The sequence below is a fragment of the Cyprinus carpio genome, chromosome A22, assembly GCF_018340385.1.
Source record: "Cyprinus carpio isolate SPL01 chromosome A22, ASM1834038v1, whole genome shotgun sequence".
In the NCBI taxonomy this organism is placed as follows: domain Eukaryota; kingdom Metazoa; phylum Chordata; class Actinopteri; order Cypriniformes; family Cyprinidae; genus Cyprinus; species Cyprinus carpio.
The window spans coordinates 7,949,820-7,965,292 of record NC_056593.1 but is presented as its reverse complement, the minus strand read 5'-3'; the positions used below and the strand labels follow the sequence as shown (position 1 = coordinate 7,965,292).

General features: G+C 36.5%; 3 protein-coding genes across 4 annotated transcripts in view; all 3 read left to right on the top strand.

Moving 5' to 3' along the window:
• The window catches only part of LOC109047541 (protein phosphatase 1 regulatory subunit 29-like), a 905,211-nt gene that overhangs the window by 450,594 nt on the left and 439,144 nt on the right, over positions 1-15,473 (top strand). The gene's annotated exons all lie outside the window — the stretch shown is intronic.
• The window catches only part of LOC109046565 (beta-1,3-N-acetylglucosaminyltransferase manic fringe), a 788,629-nt gene that overhangs the window by 463,774 nt on the left and 309,382 nt on the right, over positions 1-15,473 (top strand). The window lies entirely within an intron of this gene.
• Positions 1,101-15,173, top strand: LOC122134971 (epidermal growth factor receptor substrate 15-like 1). The gene is made up of 5 exons (XM_042712310.1): positions 1,101-1,154; positions 6,641-6,734; positions 9,218-9,376; positions 12,354-12,370; positions 13,206-15,173. Exons 1-5 carry the CDS (start codon positions 1,101-1,103, stop codon positions 13,350-13,352), a joined length of 471 nt encoding a protein of 156 aa, XP_042568244.1. The 3' UTR covers positions 13,353-15,173.

Here is a 15,473-nt window from a genome sequence, read left to right as displayed (position 1 = left end):
CCCCCCCTCCCCCCCCCCGCCCCCCCCCCCCCCCCCCCCCCCCCCCCCCGCCCCCACCCCCCCCCCCCCTGGGGGAGGCCACCCCCCCCCCCCCCCCCCCCCGTCCCCCCGCCCCCCCCCCCCCCCCCCCCCCCCCACTGTTATATTATTAGTAATGTTTGGTAGTATTGTATTTATTTAAAAATATTATCAAATATATAAAAATAATACGATAAGAATGTTAAAAATAATAATAAAATAAATAAAGGTATATAATTTTATATTCACACACACACATAACACCGACATATACAATACACATGCATGGTAAAGGGAACATGGCTACTGACAAATTTCTTTATGATTATATCGTTTCATGTTGGCTAGTTATTGTCACTACTGTTTTTTCTATTTCAGTTTAAAACCCAGGAGATTTCTGAGAATGATGACGCTCACTCATTGTGTGATTGCGATGAGCATCCTGTGACATTCTCTGGTTTCTGAGGGAGAAACTGCTGCTTTGCTTTCGGAATTATGCCTTGATGCAAAGTACAATTTGGAAAACCCGCACTATTTAACAAAGTCTTATGTTATTGGACAACAGATGATGGTGCTGGCTTAAACTGCAAATTTTAGGCTACAAAACGACTGAAATATACTTATTAGGTTTTTATTAGAGTAATTTTTTTTTTGTGTGTTGAATGGCTAGTGCTTCCCATCTTCTTATTTCGGCTGGACCCAACATAGTGTGGTCCCTATCTTAGACATCGTGGTTAAAAGTAGCAGGATAAGCTGCTATATAATCAGCTATAAACATGTGACAACATTTCTACAATGTCTTTTGAGAAAAAAATACTCTTTGCTTGTGAACATAAAACACCTAATTATAGTTTCAGAATAACCAAATTTGCTATGGGGAGGAATGACCTTTTAGATGATCCATGTTTAGACCTCTACCCCTAAAACCTCTGTAAGAGATCAATAAAAGAGGCTCTCAAACATTGTGAAATGCAAAACATCTATCGACATCAATTGTTGTGGAAACCCATTACAGGAAGACCCTTTCAAGAGTGTGCGAAGTCCACTGTGGTTCAACAGCCGCCCCGCTAGGAGATGCCCACATGGACCGCCTTCCCAGTCTGACTGCACCATTTTCAACCAGGCCCATTCAACAGGTAGGTACTGTATTTCGTATATAGATATATAATCTATAATATAATAATTTTTTTTGTTCTGTTGTTTTGTTACTTTTGTTATGCCTCAAATTAAATACACTCCCTTCCATAGAGATTGGCGTTGCGATATGCCTGCGTCTCAAACCGTAAATACCGTTCATGTTTAATTTCAACTTTCCTGTTACTAGGTGGTATGTGTGGCCACATTCTGGGCGCAACGCTTTTGAAGCCTTTGTAGTAGCCCCCTACTAAATCACATCTCAGCTGCTTTTCATTTTAGTGTGTTGTAGGCGAATCCATTTCCAGAGATGAACCCATTCTCAAAGCAGACCACCCAAGTTGCCAGGTATCAAGCTCCATCGAGTAATACATGCAAGTGCCCGGAAAAAAAATAATGTGAAGTTGAAGTTAAATATACATAATGCTAAATCTACAGCATAATCTATGAAATATTAGATATAATAAAGATATTATAAGTAGACATATATATACACACATTTCGGCCACATTTCATTTCAGTTTCTAATAAAACTGCCCCTAAAGCGTTATGACTATTTACACTTTGCTTCACATGCCTTGCGCCCACAGTTCCCCCTTGGTAATAATGAGGCTTTCAGTATCCACAACTCTCATAAAATTCGAGCGCTGGAGTATACATGACTAAAGTGATATAAAGTAAATGCTGTTATTCAAATGCAAGGACTTTTCCATGACAGTTATGTTAATTTTTACAAATCTTTTAGATCCTTTTGGCGGAGCCCCTTTCAAAGAAGCCGACCCATTTAGGAACTCTTCTTTTCTGACGATTTCTTCAGAAACCCTCAAAGACAAGACACCCTTTCAGCATGATCGCGGATCACTTTTACAGCCAAAAAGTGCCCACACTTCCCCAAGAGGCTACCCCAGAAACAAAACAACATCACATATAGTACCCATATAATACTTGCTTTATCAATCTCTCTCCTCTCTCTTCTGGTCTTATAGAGTCATTAATGTGCTCAAGTATATGACCCCTTCAGCCTCCACACAGCCCGAAACCAAAAGGCCAAGCGTACAGTCTCAGCGGGTGTGTCTCTCACTATTTGCATAGAAACATAACATCTACGTGCCCACTCATTCCTCGAAGATGCGTGATGCAAAAGTGATTGGACTCTTCATACTCTTTGCATGCCAGCAGAAACTAAACCTCTAGAAACTGCCATATGCCGTTTCCAGCCCAGAAAATACCTTGTTTTTCCTCACAACCGCATTGAGGACCATGCCCTTGCAGGGTGCATTACACAACACAGCCCAAGATGATACTTTCACACCCCTATGCCCAGTGGCCGACACTTTCGCGTCTTTTGCTTTTTTATTCTTTTCCAAAGGCCACTCAGAGAGCAGATTCGAGAGAACACGTGTGAAGAAAGCTGTCAAAAGAGTTCCCATGCAATGCATCCTCAATCCCGCAAGCCCCTTTGGCACCCAGAACAATGTGATATTCCTCTGCTGTCTGCAGTAAACTGTTAATGCAGCATTCTGTTGCCCAGCATTGTAGGAACACTGAAGCGATGCCAGGAAATGCTCAACACATTTTTTTTTTTTTTTTCAAACCTGGTGGGTTGAAGGCAAAACCAAAGACAACAAAGCACACTGTAAAAATGCTTTACATTTTTTGTTTTGGCTTTTTGAAATGCTAGAGAAAATTAATATTCATTTTTGATGCGCTTCAGTATGCATTTTTATTTTACCCCATTACTATTGTGAGTAAGTTTAAGGCCCACTTAAAGTCTATATTTGACTATAGTATTCGAGTTGACTAGAAAATTTACATGTTAATGCATACTTAAAAGTGTATTTAATGCTAATTGTTAAAAGTTGGTCAGTATTGAGTACTTCAGTGATCATGACCATAAATTATTTTACAATAAATAAAAACCACTCATTTATTTATAGGCTAATTTAGTACTTATTATATTTAGTAAACTTAAAAATAAGTCAATAAAAGTACTCAAAAATGAGTAATTATGCCAACCCTTAACCATAATATGTAGTTAAAATAAAAAAATACGTATTTACGTCTCTTTTTTATTTAACATTATGTGTGAAAGGAAAGTATTTATTTACCATTTTTTTTTGGGGTTTTTTGTGTTTTTTTTTTTTTTTTTTGGTAGCTTATTTTCAATTTTACTGAATAAATAAAATGTATTGGTACTTTAAATAAAAAAACCTTTTTATTTTAAAAAATTTTTTTGTATTACACACATCAAAATAGTAAAAAACTGATTGCAATTAAAATTTCCGGTGATCCTGTTCTTATATTAATTATAATTACGTAAATATAAAATACAAGGCGTTTTATTTAAAGCTCTTTTGTGTTCAAGTATCACTAACGATTATATAGTATTATTTTTATTTTTTAAACACAACTACACTTTTATTGCTCGGAGAGAAAAGGGGGAAGCAGAATATAAGATTTAAATTATTTAATATGAGACATAACCCCTATAATAAGGGATGCACCGAATATTTTCGGCCAGCCGAAAACCTATGTGCGCCGCACGGCACAACCGCACCGTAAACACTCTCCCTGACAGTGTTTCAGTGTGCAGGTTTCACTCTCCCTCCCGTAGCCATCCTAACTGTGCCGTGTAGGCCACTCATACTCAATATTGCAAAGAGTCAATGAATGCTGCGTGGGGTTCCACTCATGTACCACTCATGCTCACCTGAAAAGCAAAGTCCTCTCAAATAACGCACTTATAGCAAATTTTTATTGTAGTGTTTTTCCATTTTCTTGCTTTCTTGTTATATTATTTCCTCATTGTTGTTACTACGCTGCCAATTCCAGATATTCTTTCGGGTACTTTGGACCCTTTTGGAAGCAGTAGTTCGTTTCGGGAGCACAACAGCGGATTTGCCCCAGACTTCAGCCAAATGTCAAAGGTAATGAACAACCTTTTTTACATTTGCATCATAAAGCATAGTCAGAGGGCTCGGACAATTAAGTGACCTGCCAGATCTAGCACGGGGACCCCCCAGCCGGTAGAAGGACAATCTGGGAACTAGTTGACAGATTTGACACATTGCCCCAATTGGGACCACTTGCGACCTCGTCATAAAAAGTATATCATTTGCATCATGTTTTAGAGCCTTATTAATTACAAAAATCCAGCCCAAAAGCATTAAGAGAATACAATCACAAAAAGCATACCAGACATTTTTTTTTTTTTTTTTTTTTTTTTTTTTTTTTTTTTTTTTTTTTTTTTTTTTTTTTTTTTTTTTTTTTTTTTTTTTTTTTTTTTTAGGCTTTTTTTCTTTTCTTGTGTTTTGTTTTTTTTTTTTTTTTTTTTTTCATTTTTTTTACAGCAAAGAACGTGCCGAAGACAGCTCCCATTCCAGTACTCGCGTGCTGTGGTATCTGAATTGTAGACATAGTGCTGCGCACAAGAAACCTGCCCTGCTGTCACGTAGCCCGAGGTGCAGTTATCTTTCCGCGTGCTTTGTCTTTACTAGAACTGCGACAGATACATACAAAAATACCGTCAAAATAGCTGAGGTAACTGTGTAGTTTAAACCATGATTGAATCTTGGGTTTAATGTATTACAGTGGAGTAGCAGGTGCACCTGATCTCTGTTCCGTGGTTGCACACAAACTGCATCGCAGTAATTTTTTCAAAATGCTCTTTGTGTGTTAATATTATGTTCCATTATAATATTTAGTCTTTAACACGGCCCCTTTTAACAGAGGGCATACGCAATGCTGCAAGATGAATGCCAAGAGGAGGAGATACTTACTGATAGCGTAAAGAGCGATAGCATCAGTGTTCACGATGCGCGGCAAAAACGTAGGAAGGAAGAAATTCTCAAATACTGAATATTTGTACGGAACATCCTCAGAAAACGTTACATGCCGTATTTTAAATTTCATCTTGTCTGAGCCGCTCTAATGCATTCATAAAGATAGTGATAAAATAGCCACAGCCCCACCTGCTTTGGTGTACAGTCACATAACCCAAGGATAACTGCTGACTGTTCCTTGGATGCGCCACCTGACTGGTAAGGATATAATGTGGGACGTTCACACTCGGATTTTCGCGTTTATATTTTCGCTTGAGCCTATCATTTTAACTGGACTAGAATGACCCATTGGTGAGTTTATTTTTCTGATGCAACACTTTTACCTACTGTGTTTAACAGAAAAATGCTCAAAGCTGGAATTTAGTATTTTTACAAGATGAATAAAAATAGACTAATAGGCCATATTTTGTACAACCTAACATTTTTTTCTTGCTCTCTCTGGTGGCACATTTCCTCTAGTATGCTGCTAAATGTTTTTAAGACGAATATGATTTATCCCCCCCCTCTCCCCAGCAATGACATAGATGAATAAAAATAAGAAATACAGTTTTCATATTATCTGCCGGCGACCACTTTTTCCTACTGTGTTGCCATAAAATATTAAACAAATTTGGGTGTCTGTAAGATAATTCATATAAAAAATAAGATATGTCAATAATCACAGACGAATAATTAATTAAATTAACATATAATATCTTGACTGCAGACTACACTTCTATTTGTTAGGCCTATCTCTCTTTCAGTAGCTGAAATTTAAATGTGGAGATTCTGGATTCTGGATCTGATTTAGCGGGAATGGGTTTGGGAAGACAATTATTCTAAAGCGGACAGCAGGTGAACAGAGTGATGAATATATAGCGGTAGCGGTGGGCGGTGCGTGCCGGAATATAACCTTGCGGGGCGCGGGGACTAACAAAAAATCCAGCGTCCTGTGGCAGACCTCTAGTTTTCAAAAGCTGAAGTCAGAGCCATTCTGTTTTTGCTTAGATTTGAAATTATACAGTCTAATTTAAATCAAACGTTGCACATGCTAAGTGTGTATAATGTTTTTTTTTTTTTTTTTGGCATCGATTCAAGATTAAAAAGCCAGTGGTTACCACTCATTTCAAATGGCTATGAAAAATCAAGGTGCAAAACAGTGAAGAATATGCAATGTTATTTTACATGTGATTATTCAATTTCTGTACCTGAACACCGACAAACATAAAATCCTAAATCATTTAATTTGTATCTTTGTTCTATATATTCAGTGGTGTTTTTGCTTGTAATTTGTTCATATGTTCTTATTTGCTGACTGTTCACTTGTCTTTAATAATTATTGAACTTTATATTTGTCAGGCTAGAAGTTTTGGCGGAAATTGAAAATCGAGAATTGTATCTATTGCATCTAAAATACTGGTGTCATATAAGCTTATTTATTAGAATACAACATAACAAAGATCAAAACAATGATAAAGGCAATTATTTTATTTCTATTTTAATCCTTAGCGTTGAGCCCGATAGTGGAACTTCACTTTCTCACACTTTTGCAACATGACATTTTTAAGATGTGGTTTTGATTGATGTCCCACTCATAATTTGCGCGGTTTGCACCTTATGTATCTGATAATGGCCCACCGGTTCTCCTTTCCACTGCGATTATATAGGGCTTTGTAGATGACCCCTTCAGCCGAAAACAAAGACATGCCCAGCTCTCCCACCCAACGAAAAGCATACCACCGCGACCCAAACCACCTAGCGGTAAGCATTTAACCTTCATTTCAAAGCCCAAAAACAAACATGGACCCTTTTCAAAAAGTTTACATTCATGTACAACCATATAAGGTTTTTTAGCTAGTATGTCAAATTAAACGATTACTACAAATACACAGCTAATTGTTGCAATAAACAAAATGTAGACAAAACAAGCAATCTAAACAGCCAACATGAAAGACCTGGAGAATGTTGTTTGGGTGGATCTTTCGCTACGCTTTTGGCACTCACATTGAAGTAGACAAATCTTCAAAGTGTAGCATCACTACATCTCTTTTAACTAGTTGTTTGTCAGCAGTGAGAACAAAACAGCTTTGAACAAGAAGCTGATGACCACAGCTCACACATTCATGTTGTAGAAGTCTTTTATTAAGCTCTTGAGAAGCTCAAGAAAACTTAATTTTTACTGTCCATGATATCTAGGACTTCATCAGTTGTCAACAGGAAACTGAAGGTACAACCCTTGACATGTTTGCTTAAGAGTTTCGTTTTTTTTCTTTTAGTTTTTTAATGCACACTGGCTCAGTCCTATCTCCATCCAACTCCAAAATGGTGCACGAACAAACCTGAATGGAAGATAAATTTGTTACTTGGAGAAAAACGAAAGCCTGCGCTGTTTCCTCTCTGCAGTCGGCAGTTGGAGGAAAGGCGAATCTGTGCAAAACTCACTCTTTTTTGCAGCAGCAGCAGCAACATGAAACATTTTTTTATCCTAGAAAACAAGTGAGCGCTTTCCTGGTGTAACTGAGGTTTAAAATTTGGTGTAGAGGTTAGAGAAGAAGGATTGTTTGGTGCACTAAGAGTGGTATACTTAATATGCTTCGGTGATCTGCGGTTAGCCTGCACTGCCAGCATCATGCGATGATCTACACACCCCTCCCCACTTCCTGTGTGTGTGTGTGTCTGTTGTGTGTTTTACACACTTTAGTAGCGGGTAGTGTGGCCTTGCTGCCACAAAATTTTTACCCTGAGGATTTCACGTTTTACCCTTGTTCTCCTTTAAAATACACATTTTGAACATTGTAAGTGGAGTTAAACTATGTGTATCCAATAATATGTAAAAATTTTTAGTAGTAACGTGCACAATGACAAGTTAACAGATTAAATAAAACTTAAAAGTAACATCAAAAATATGCAGTATTTTGCTAATGTATACGTTGGTCTGGAAAGACAAAAATTTTAAAACCCAAGCTAAAATTATTTTTGTTGAAAAATTTAAAATTCATTCATTTTTGTTAACGCAGTGTATCATTAAAGAGCATGGCTTGTTTTTGACCTCTTTCCCTCAGCAGGGTGGAGTCTTTTTTTTTTTTTTGTGGTTTAGTATTCCGTTTACTGACAGAAAGAAACTGATTGCTGGTCTGGTATAAATAACAGCCCTATTGAACATGCGGTTAACACCTTTAGAGGAACCAGCAACCAGTTTAAATTTCTCACGAGTAGTAACTGAATGCCAGTCTTGAAAAAAAAATAAAAAAAATTGTGCATAAGCATTTTTAAATTCGAAGGTCCTCGCTGGTTTGTGATTACTTTACATTTCTTTCTTGGGCAAATTTCTATATTAAGCAAATTTCTTGTGCAAGGATTCTGCTTTCCTGTAAAACAATAACTCTTATTGGATGTGTACAAAGAGAGTTCATTGTTGTTTTGAATTGAAGCTGAGTTACCGCATCATACACGCTTGAACCACTGTGGGTTTTTTGGTTGAGCTTCGGAAGGATATGTGCAAATGACAAGTGTTTGATTAGTATTTAATATCATTACAAAAACGTGTTAATTTTACAAAGAATTACATTACTGTTCAAAAGTTTGGGGTCAGTAAGATTTTTTTTTTTATGTTGTAAGAAGTCTCTTATTCTCAAAACGGCAAACATTTTTTTTAATTAAAAGTCAAGTACAAACACGAATATTATGAAATATTACAATTTAAAATAGCTCTCTTTTATTTGGATATGTTTTAAAAAATAATTTATTCCTGTGATGCAAAACTGAATTTTCAGCAGTCATTACTTCAGTTTTCAGTGTCACATGATCTTTCAAAAATCATTCGAATATGCTGATTTGCTGTTCAAAATGTTTTTTAAATCAGTTTTGCTGCTTAATATTTTTGTGGGAACTGTGATATATTTTTTTCAGGATTGAATACAAAGTTCAAAAGAACAGCATTTATATGATGCTTAAACACTGGTTTTCTCTTGTTTTTGTCAAATGGGTGGAGGTGTTGTGGTGTACTGGTTAAAGATCTGGTTTGGTAAACAAAAAGGTTGAAGGTTCAAATGCCATAAATCAGTTTTTTTAATGAGCTACTGCTGTATGTGTTCTATTATTATCTTAGTAAATAAAGCAATCAGAATTTGTTAGATGGTTGTTATAAAGTTATACAGGACCAATGAATTTTCATTTAGCTTGATGAAAATGAAACGCTACGGTTGGCATAGACGTTCAAAATGAAAACTGCTGTTTTTCAACAGGTAAAAGCACTCCAGTAAACGTGCCCGGATCTGCCGATTTGGCCAAGACGAGCGATCCTTTCCAGCCCTTCAGTGCCGACCCTGCTGATCCGTTTCAGAGTAAAAAGGGGGTGGGAGATCCGTTTAGTGGCAAAGACCCATTTGCTCCATCTGCCTCAAGTAAAGCCTCTAAAGACTCTTCATTGGGTTTTGCAGACTTCAGCTCTGTAAGTTGAGCTTAGTGATACTCTTCTCTTGTCCGGTCCACTAGATTCTTTCCTAAATCAAAACAAAACCAACCAACAAATAAAAAAACTGCTTTCTAGCGATTATCAGTGAGGTTTTCTAGAGCAGACCGCACCATTGGCTTCTGTATCGCTCAGTCTGTCGCCTTGTGCCAGCTACTCATTTAGTTTCCTCCATGTCTGCAGTCCATCTATCTGTGATTAACTCACCAACGCACAGAATTCTGGATAATAAGCCCTAATCAAGCAGCCAGACATCATCTCTATCTCTTTCAGTGACTCAAATACAGTTGTTTGTGGTGCACATGGCTATGATGTCATCTGTCGTTTTGCTCAGCGTTTGCATGGGCTTGTGGGAAGAGGAGCAGTCACACTTGGTGATACCAAGCGCTCTCTGCTAAGCTAATGTGGCTTCTTGCTGTTCTTCTGTGACTTTATTGTAAGCTTTTGTGCAAATGTGTCTTGTTTTTCAAAGGAACACTGTTCAGGCTGCAATTGTCATTCAGAAGCAAAGTAAGGTCTTGTTTGAATGTACTTCAAATCAAGATGAGCTAGTGTATAGTTTACGCTAATTTTAGTCTGGTGATAAATATTGCAAAAAACCTATGCATAACGAGGTTAAAAATCATATAGCAACTTAGATGATATTTTCCTGTGTATACTTATAAAATTTAAGTGACATACAAAAAACGTTAGTGCTTATCGTTACTATGTGCACAATGTCAGTATTTTGCTTCTTATCTAATACAGTTTTCTCGCAACCCACAAGTTTGTTCTCATAAAATGTCAGTGGTTATTCTAAAATGTATGTTTTGTCAGTATTTTCGCTTAATCGTCTGCAAAGTGGACCATCTAATTGGTTCCTAAAATAATCACAAAAATTTGTCCACTCAAACAAAACGTCAGTGTTTAAAGTAGAGTCTATGTATATGTATAAGTGTTAACCTTCTGATTCGCATGTGAAGAGAAATAATTTTGTTAACACCAAAGTTTGTTAGCTTAAACAAAATGTCAGTGTTAGTGTTATTGATGTGTCTGATGTTAGTATTTTCCCTTCTTTGTCTGCAAAATTAACCATCTGATTGGCTCCTAAGAGAAACACACATTTTCTTGGATCAGATTTGTTTTGCTTAAATATCAGAGTTTGTAGTATAATCAAAGTTTGTAATATCGTTAATTTTGTCTCAGATCTAGCTAGTTTATTTAAACTCAGTGTTTGTTTAAGCACTTTGTCTATTGTCAGTATTTTCGCCTCATGTTCAGCAAAGTTAGACCTTCTGATCATTTTCCTAAAAGAGAAATGTAAATTTTTTTTTGCATCCCAAATCTTCTTGGCTTAAAATATATCAGTGTTTCTAATATAATTAAAATTCATAATATCAGTATTTTCATCTCAAATGTTGGTAGTTTGTTCATTTGAACAAAACGTCAATGTTTATCGTTTCACCGATGTGTCTATTGTCAATATTTTAGCTTCATTGTCCGCAACGTTGGACTGATCGTTTCCTAACAGAAATTTCAATTTTCCTTCATCTCGAAAATTTGTTCACTAAAACATGATCCTGCAGCATGGATCATCTAATTGGCAACTAAAAGAAACTTTAGTTTCGTAAACGTCCCAAACGTTTGTTCACTCAAACAAATTGTTCATTTTTTATAGAGTTACAATGTAAATTAATGTAACTATCATGAAAGTGCTTTTGTTAGGTTTTCTCTTTCTTTTTTTCTTTCTTTCTTTTTCTTTCTATCTTTTGTCAAACATCTCGTCCTTGTAATGTGTTTTTCTTTCTAAACTAGCTCTGGTTCTCACCGTTCCCTTATCAGTCATCAGGTCATATTTCAAGAAGTGTGGGAAGCTTGTATTGACACATCTGCCGTGTGGTCACACTTCCACAAGTCAGTGGAACAAGTATAATCAACATCTTGATCTTATCTCAACCAATGTATTTTCAGCTCACTTAAACCTTTATCCTCGTTTGAAATCACGTAGAAGATTTAGTAAACTTGTTTACTAGAGGAGGAGAATTGAAGTCAAAGTATTCAGAAAAATGTCCGGGATGTCCCGTTTCAAAGTTAATAAGAGGCGATCGTTTGACGTGGGAAGTGTCAGTATCACTACTCAGCTCTCAGGCTGTCGTTTTCCTTCGCATGGGATCACTGTGTGCTTCATACAGCAAATCCGCTTGATCCTAGAGCCACAATGTTTGACATAGCATCATCTTCATCCGCCCTGCCTCCTGTCCTTAGTATCGCTGTGCATGACTTGGGTGCAATAGACTTGCTAAACCATCTCTGATTTGTTACGTGACCAAAAACTCCCTGTAAGAATGATAATTGCATTGTTTACAATAAAAAAAAATGGATGGATTACTACCAAGAAAATGGTGACAAAAATGTAGGCATTTTAACAGACTCATCTGAATTATTATTCTTTTTTTACTTTTTAGTATTAAATCGTTCATTTTAAACAAATTCTAATTAAGTTGTAGCTGTAGTTGATGCATGTGATTAAAAAAAGAAGTTTAAATTCAGTTTTTCTGTGTCCTTCAGGGTGGTTTAGCAACCCTCTCTTTCACCTGTGGTCAACTTAGTGTGCATGTTATGTTGCATATATTACGCTTATATATCACTGTAAAAGATTTGAAGCTCTCAATGGAAAAAGCTTTGTAATGTCTTTTCCTTCTGTCATTATCTTGCTGCATGAGATCAATGCATGTTCATTTTCCTGTCCATGTCATCATTCGCTATTAACGACCAATTAAAAAGGTCCATCATGAGTCATCAGTGGTAGTGGTCTGTTGGTGTCCAATCAGCATTTGTGTGCGTGCGTTTAGAGTTCAGTGGATGCTTGTGTGGTAGTTTGGTGTAAATCTCTTTTGTGTCTTTTTTTGTAATCCATTCCTCTCTTGCAGGAACTGATCGAATTAAGGTAAGATCTGTCTGAAAATGGCGCAAATTTTGCCGTTTTGCAATCACAAATGAAGGTCACTGAATAATTTGACAAAGAAAATGTTCATGCATGCTTTTACAAATTTTGCATTTGTACACGTGCAAGATCAATCCACACACTTTAAACCCTTGTGCTGTTGCTGAAAATCCTTTTAATTGGCGTTCACAGTCAAAAATGGCCGGCCTTTTGAAAACTTCTTACAAATTTCTCAATGCTATATTATCATGTTTTTTTTTCAAGCAGCACAGGTTTTGTACTTCTTTTTTGAAATTGATTTATTATATTAAACTGAGCTTGAGTGAAAAAGCTTTATTTGCAGATAATTTTGGAAATGTTCATTCAAAAACTGAGGAGTAAAAGATCAAACAATGCCTACTATGAGTCAGTTCCAAAAAGAAATAAAAAAAAACCTGTGCAAGTTGATAAGATTTAATCCAACATTTGGTAATAATTAGCATGACAAGAAATTTCTATGCATTTTTTTTGTAGGCTGGTCATTTTTGATAAATAAAAAATCCAGTGCCGCAAGTGGCACAGAAATATTTTTTTAATGACTTCCAATGTTACTCCTGAAACCTTTTTGGTAAAAATTGGCATAAAAATATTCATTATTTGTTTAGCTGTTTGTATATATGCAAATAAGTGTCTGTCTATCAATTTAGTACATTTAAACTTTATTTTTTTTTAAAGTGAAGTGTATGTATCGGTTAGTTCAGAAGATTGATTGAAGTGATTGATTCAATTGTTTGTTCCCCAGTTTGGGACCAATGGCTCTTAAACGTGGCGTGTTCCTGTTTTTGTTTTTCCGGCCCAGTTTGGGAATGAAGCCCAGCAGATGGAGTGGGCGAAGAGGGAAAGCGAGAGAGCGGAACGGGAACGGCTGAAGAGAATGCGCCAGCAAGAGCAGGAAGACCTGGAACTGGCCATCGCTCTCAGCAAGGCGGAGATGTCCAATGCCTGACCGCCTTCCCCTCACATCCACCCTTCTGTACACTACAGCAATGATTGTGTGCGTGCGTGATGGACCGAGATAATATACATGCAAGACCATTAAACTTCTGTCCTTTTGTGTTCATGTGCAGGAGTGCGGCCTATGGTTTGTGAATCAGCTAATTCACTCGACATGCACTGCATTAACCTCTCAGATGGAGTATATAGTTTATTTAAAGTGTATTTGTGTGAGTAAATGTGCATCAACAGAGCCATGGACATTTGAAGACCGTTATTGGTCTCTGCAGATCATTATCTCCACTGGTTTGGAAAAAGGAATGAGAAACCGCTAAGAAAGTTGTGTTTGGATCCCAGGTAGGGTCGAACAAGAAACTTGAATTACCGTCGCTACACTCCCTCCTTTCGAGCCCTTGAGCAAGGCACTTAATTCCAGGTTTCTTCCTGAATTAAATTGCTGTAAGCGTACTGTAAGTCGATTTGGATAAAGAGCATCTGCTAAATAATAACTTTTACTGGCTCTTGCTGTAGTCAGTATGGTACACACTGGAATTACTGGAGCGCCTGCAGACCAAATGTCTGTAAAAAGCTCTTGACGCGACGTAAAGCTGAACGAACGACTATGTGATTCTGGAAGTGTCGTTTGAGAGAACTGATTGATTCAGAAGAGAACCTGTTTTTTTTTTTTTTTTTTTTTTTTTTTTTACTGTACTTTTCAGAGAAGAAGGTTCAGCAAAACTGCACTGATTTTTTTTTCTTTTTAATTTTCCCATAGTAAATGGTTTAGCTGGTTGACACCACTGTAGGACTCAACAGTTAGGATTTTTTAAAATATATATAAGATATATATATAACATTTTCTGTCGCTATATTGATCGGTCTATCTATCATTTTTTTGTCCATTCTATATATTGTTAGTTTGTGCTTTTATCTTTCTATCATTTGTTCATTAGTTCTACCTATCATGTGTTCTCTTGTTTATCTATCCTGCTCATTCCTCCATTCGTTCATTCATTTGTTCATTCTTTCGTTCTATAGTGTATTTTTGTTCGTTCTGTTTTTTTATTGTTTGTTTTTTGTTCGTTCTATCATTCGTTTGTCTATCGTTCTATCAATCTATCTATCATTCCTTCGATTGTTTGTTTGTTCATTCAATCTTCTGATCGTTCTGTCAATCATTCTTTGTTGGATTGATGTACAAGTTCAATAAATGTTGTGCTTCAGTCTTGTACAAATCTTGAGATTTTCAAACGCTTTCACACTGGCCATCTTTTGAGCCAACCTCATTGTTGAGTTCCGCAGTGGTATAAAATTTGGTTGCATAAGCGGAAACAAGCGCCTCCATGAGGGAGTTGGTAAATGTTTAATTTGTTTTGCTCTTTAGATTTTCTTTAATCGTCTTTAATTTGTTACTACTTTTGTTTCTGAAAGCACAATCCTGCAGTTGTGCTAGTTAGTAAAATGGCTATTGTTTGAACCCATAAATAGGCCAGATGGAAAACCCTTTTTTTTGCATTTTCAGTTATTTTTAATGCAAACATCTGCAGAAAAGATTTCATGTGTTAAAATGTTAAACAGAGTCAGGATTACTAAACCTGTTGGTAGCTGAAAGCACAATCAATTTAGCCTAAATAAATTAATGCGGCAATGGGAACTTTGTGAATTTAGGCAAAAACGTTGTTTATTAATTGCTGTTGTCGTTTATTGTTTGGTTAGCCCTATTTTTTAGTCGGTATTAAATTCGACTTGAGCGTTTTGGCGATGGTACTTCCTGGCACATTTCAAACCTGTGTTTTTGTACGATTTAATTATCATACTACGTAACAATACACAAGTTTTTTTTTTTTTTTTAAATTTCTGTACCATCTGCTGTTTTTTAACAGTAGATTCTTTATCTGGTACTATTAACGCTTTAACCACGATCTGTTCATCCAACCTCGAATCATTGGAACAGCTGTTGTGGTCGGTCATTACTGGTAAATTTTCCTGCGTAATGATTGATGCTCATGTCCGACATTGTGGACACTTAATAATGTTAAGACGAACAACTGTGACATATCCCAGTACACTGCTACATTTCAGCTACATCATCTTTCTGTCACTTTTTTTTTAGTTTGTTCCTCTTCTTTACTTC

What these genes read in the sequence shown, in the direction of transcription:
- LOC122134971 (XM_042712310.1), top strand. Translation starts at nt 1,101, where the DNA reads ATGGACCGCCTTCCCAGTCTGACTGCACCATTTTCAACCAGGCCCATT. An exon ending in CAACCAGGCCCATTCAACAG is followed by an intron (nt 1,155 to 6,640) that starts GTAGGTACTGTA and finishes GCGATTATATAG; the next exon opens with GGCTTTGTAGATGACCCCTT. An exon ending in GCGACCCAAACCACCTAGCG is followed by an intron (nt 6,735 to 9,217) that starts GTAAGCATTTAA and finishes GTTTTTCAACAG; the next exon opens with GTAAAAGCACTCCAGTAAAC.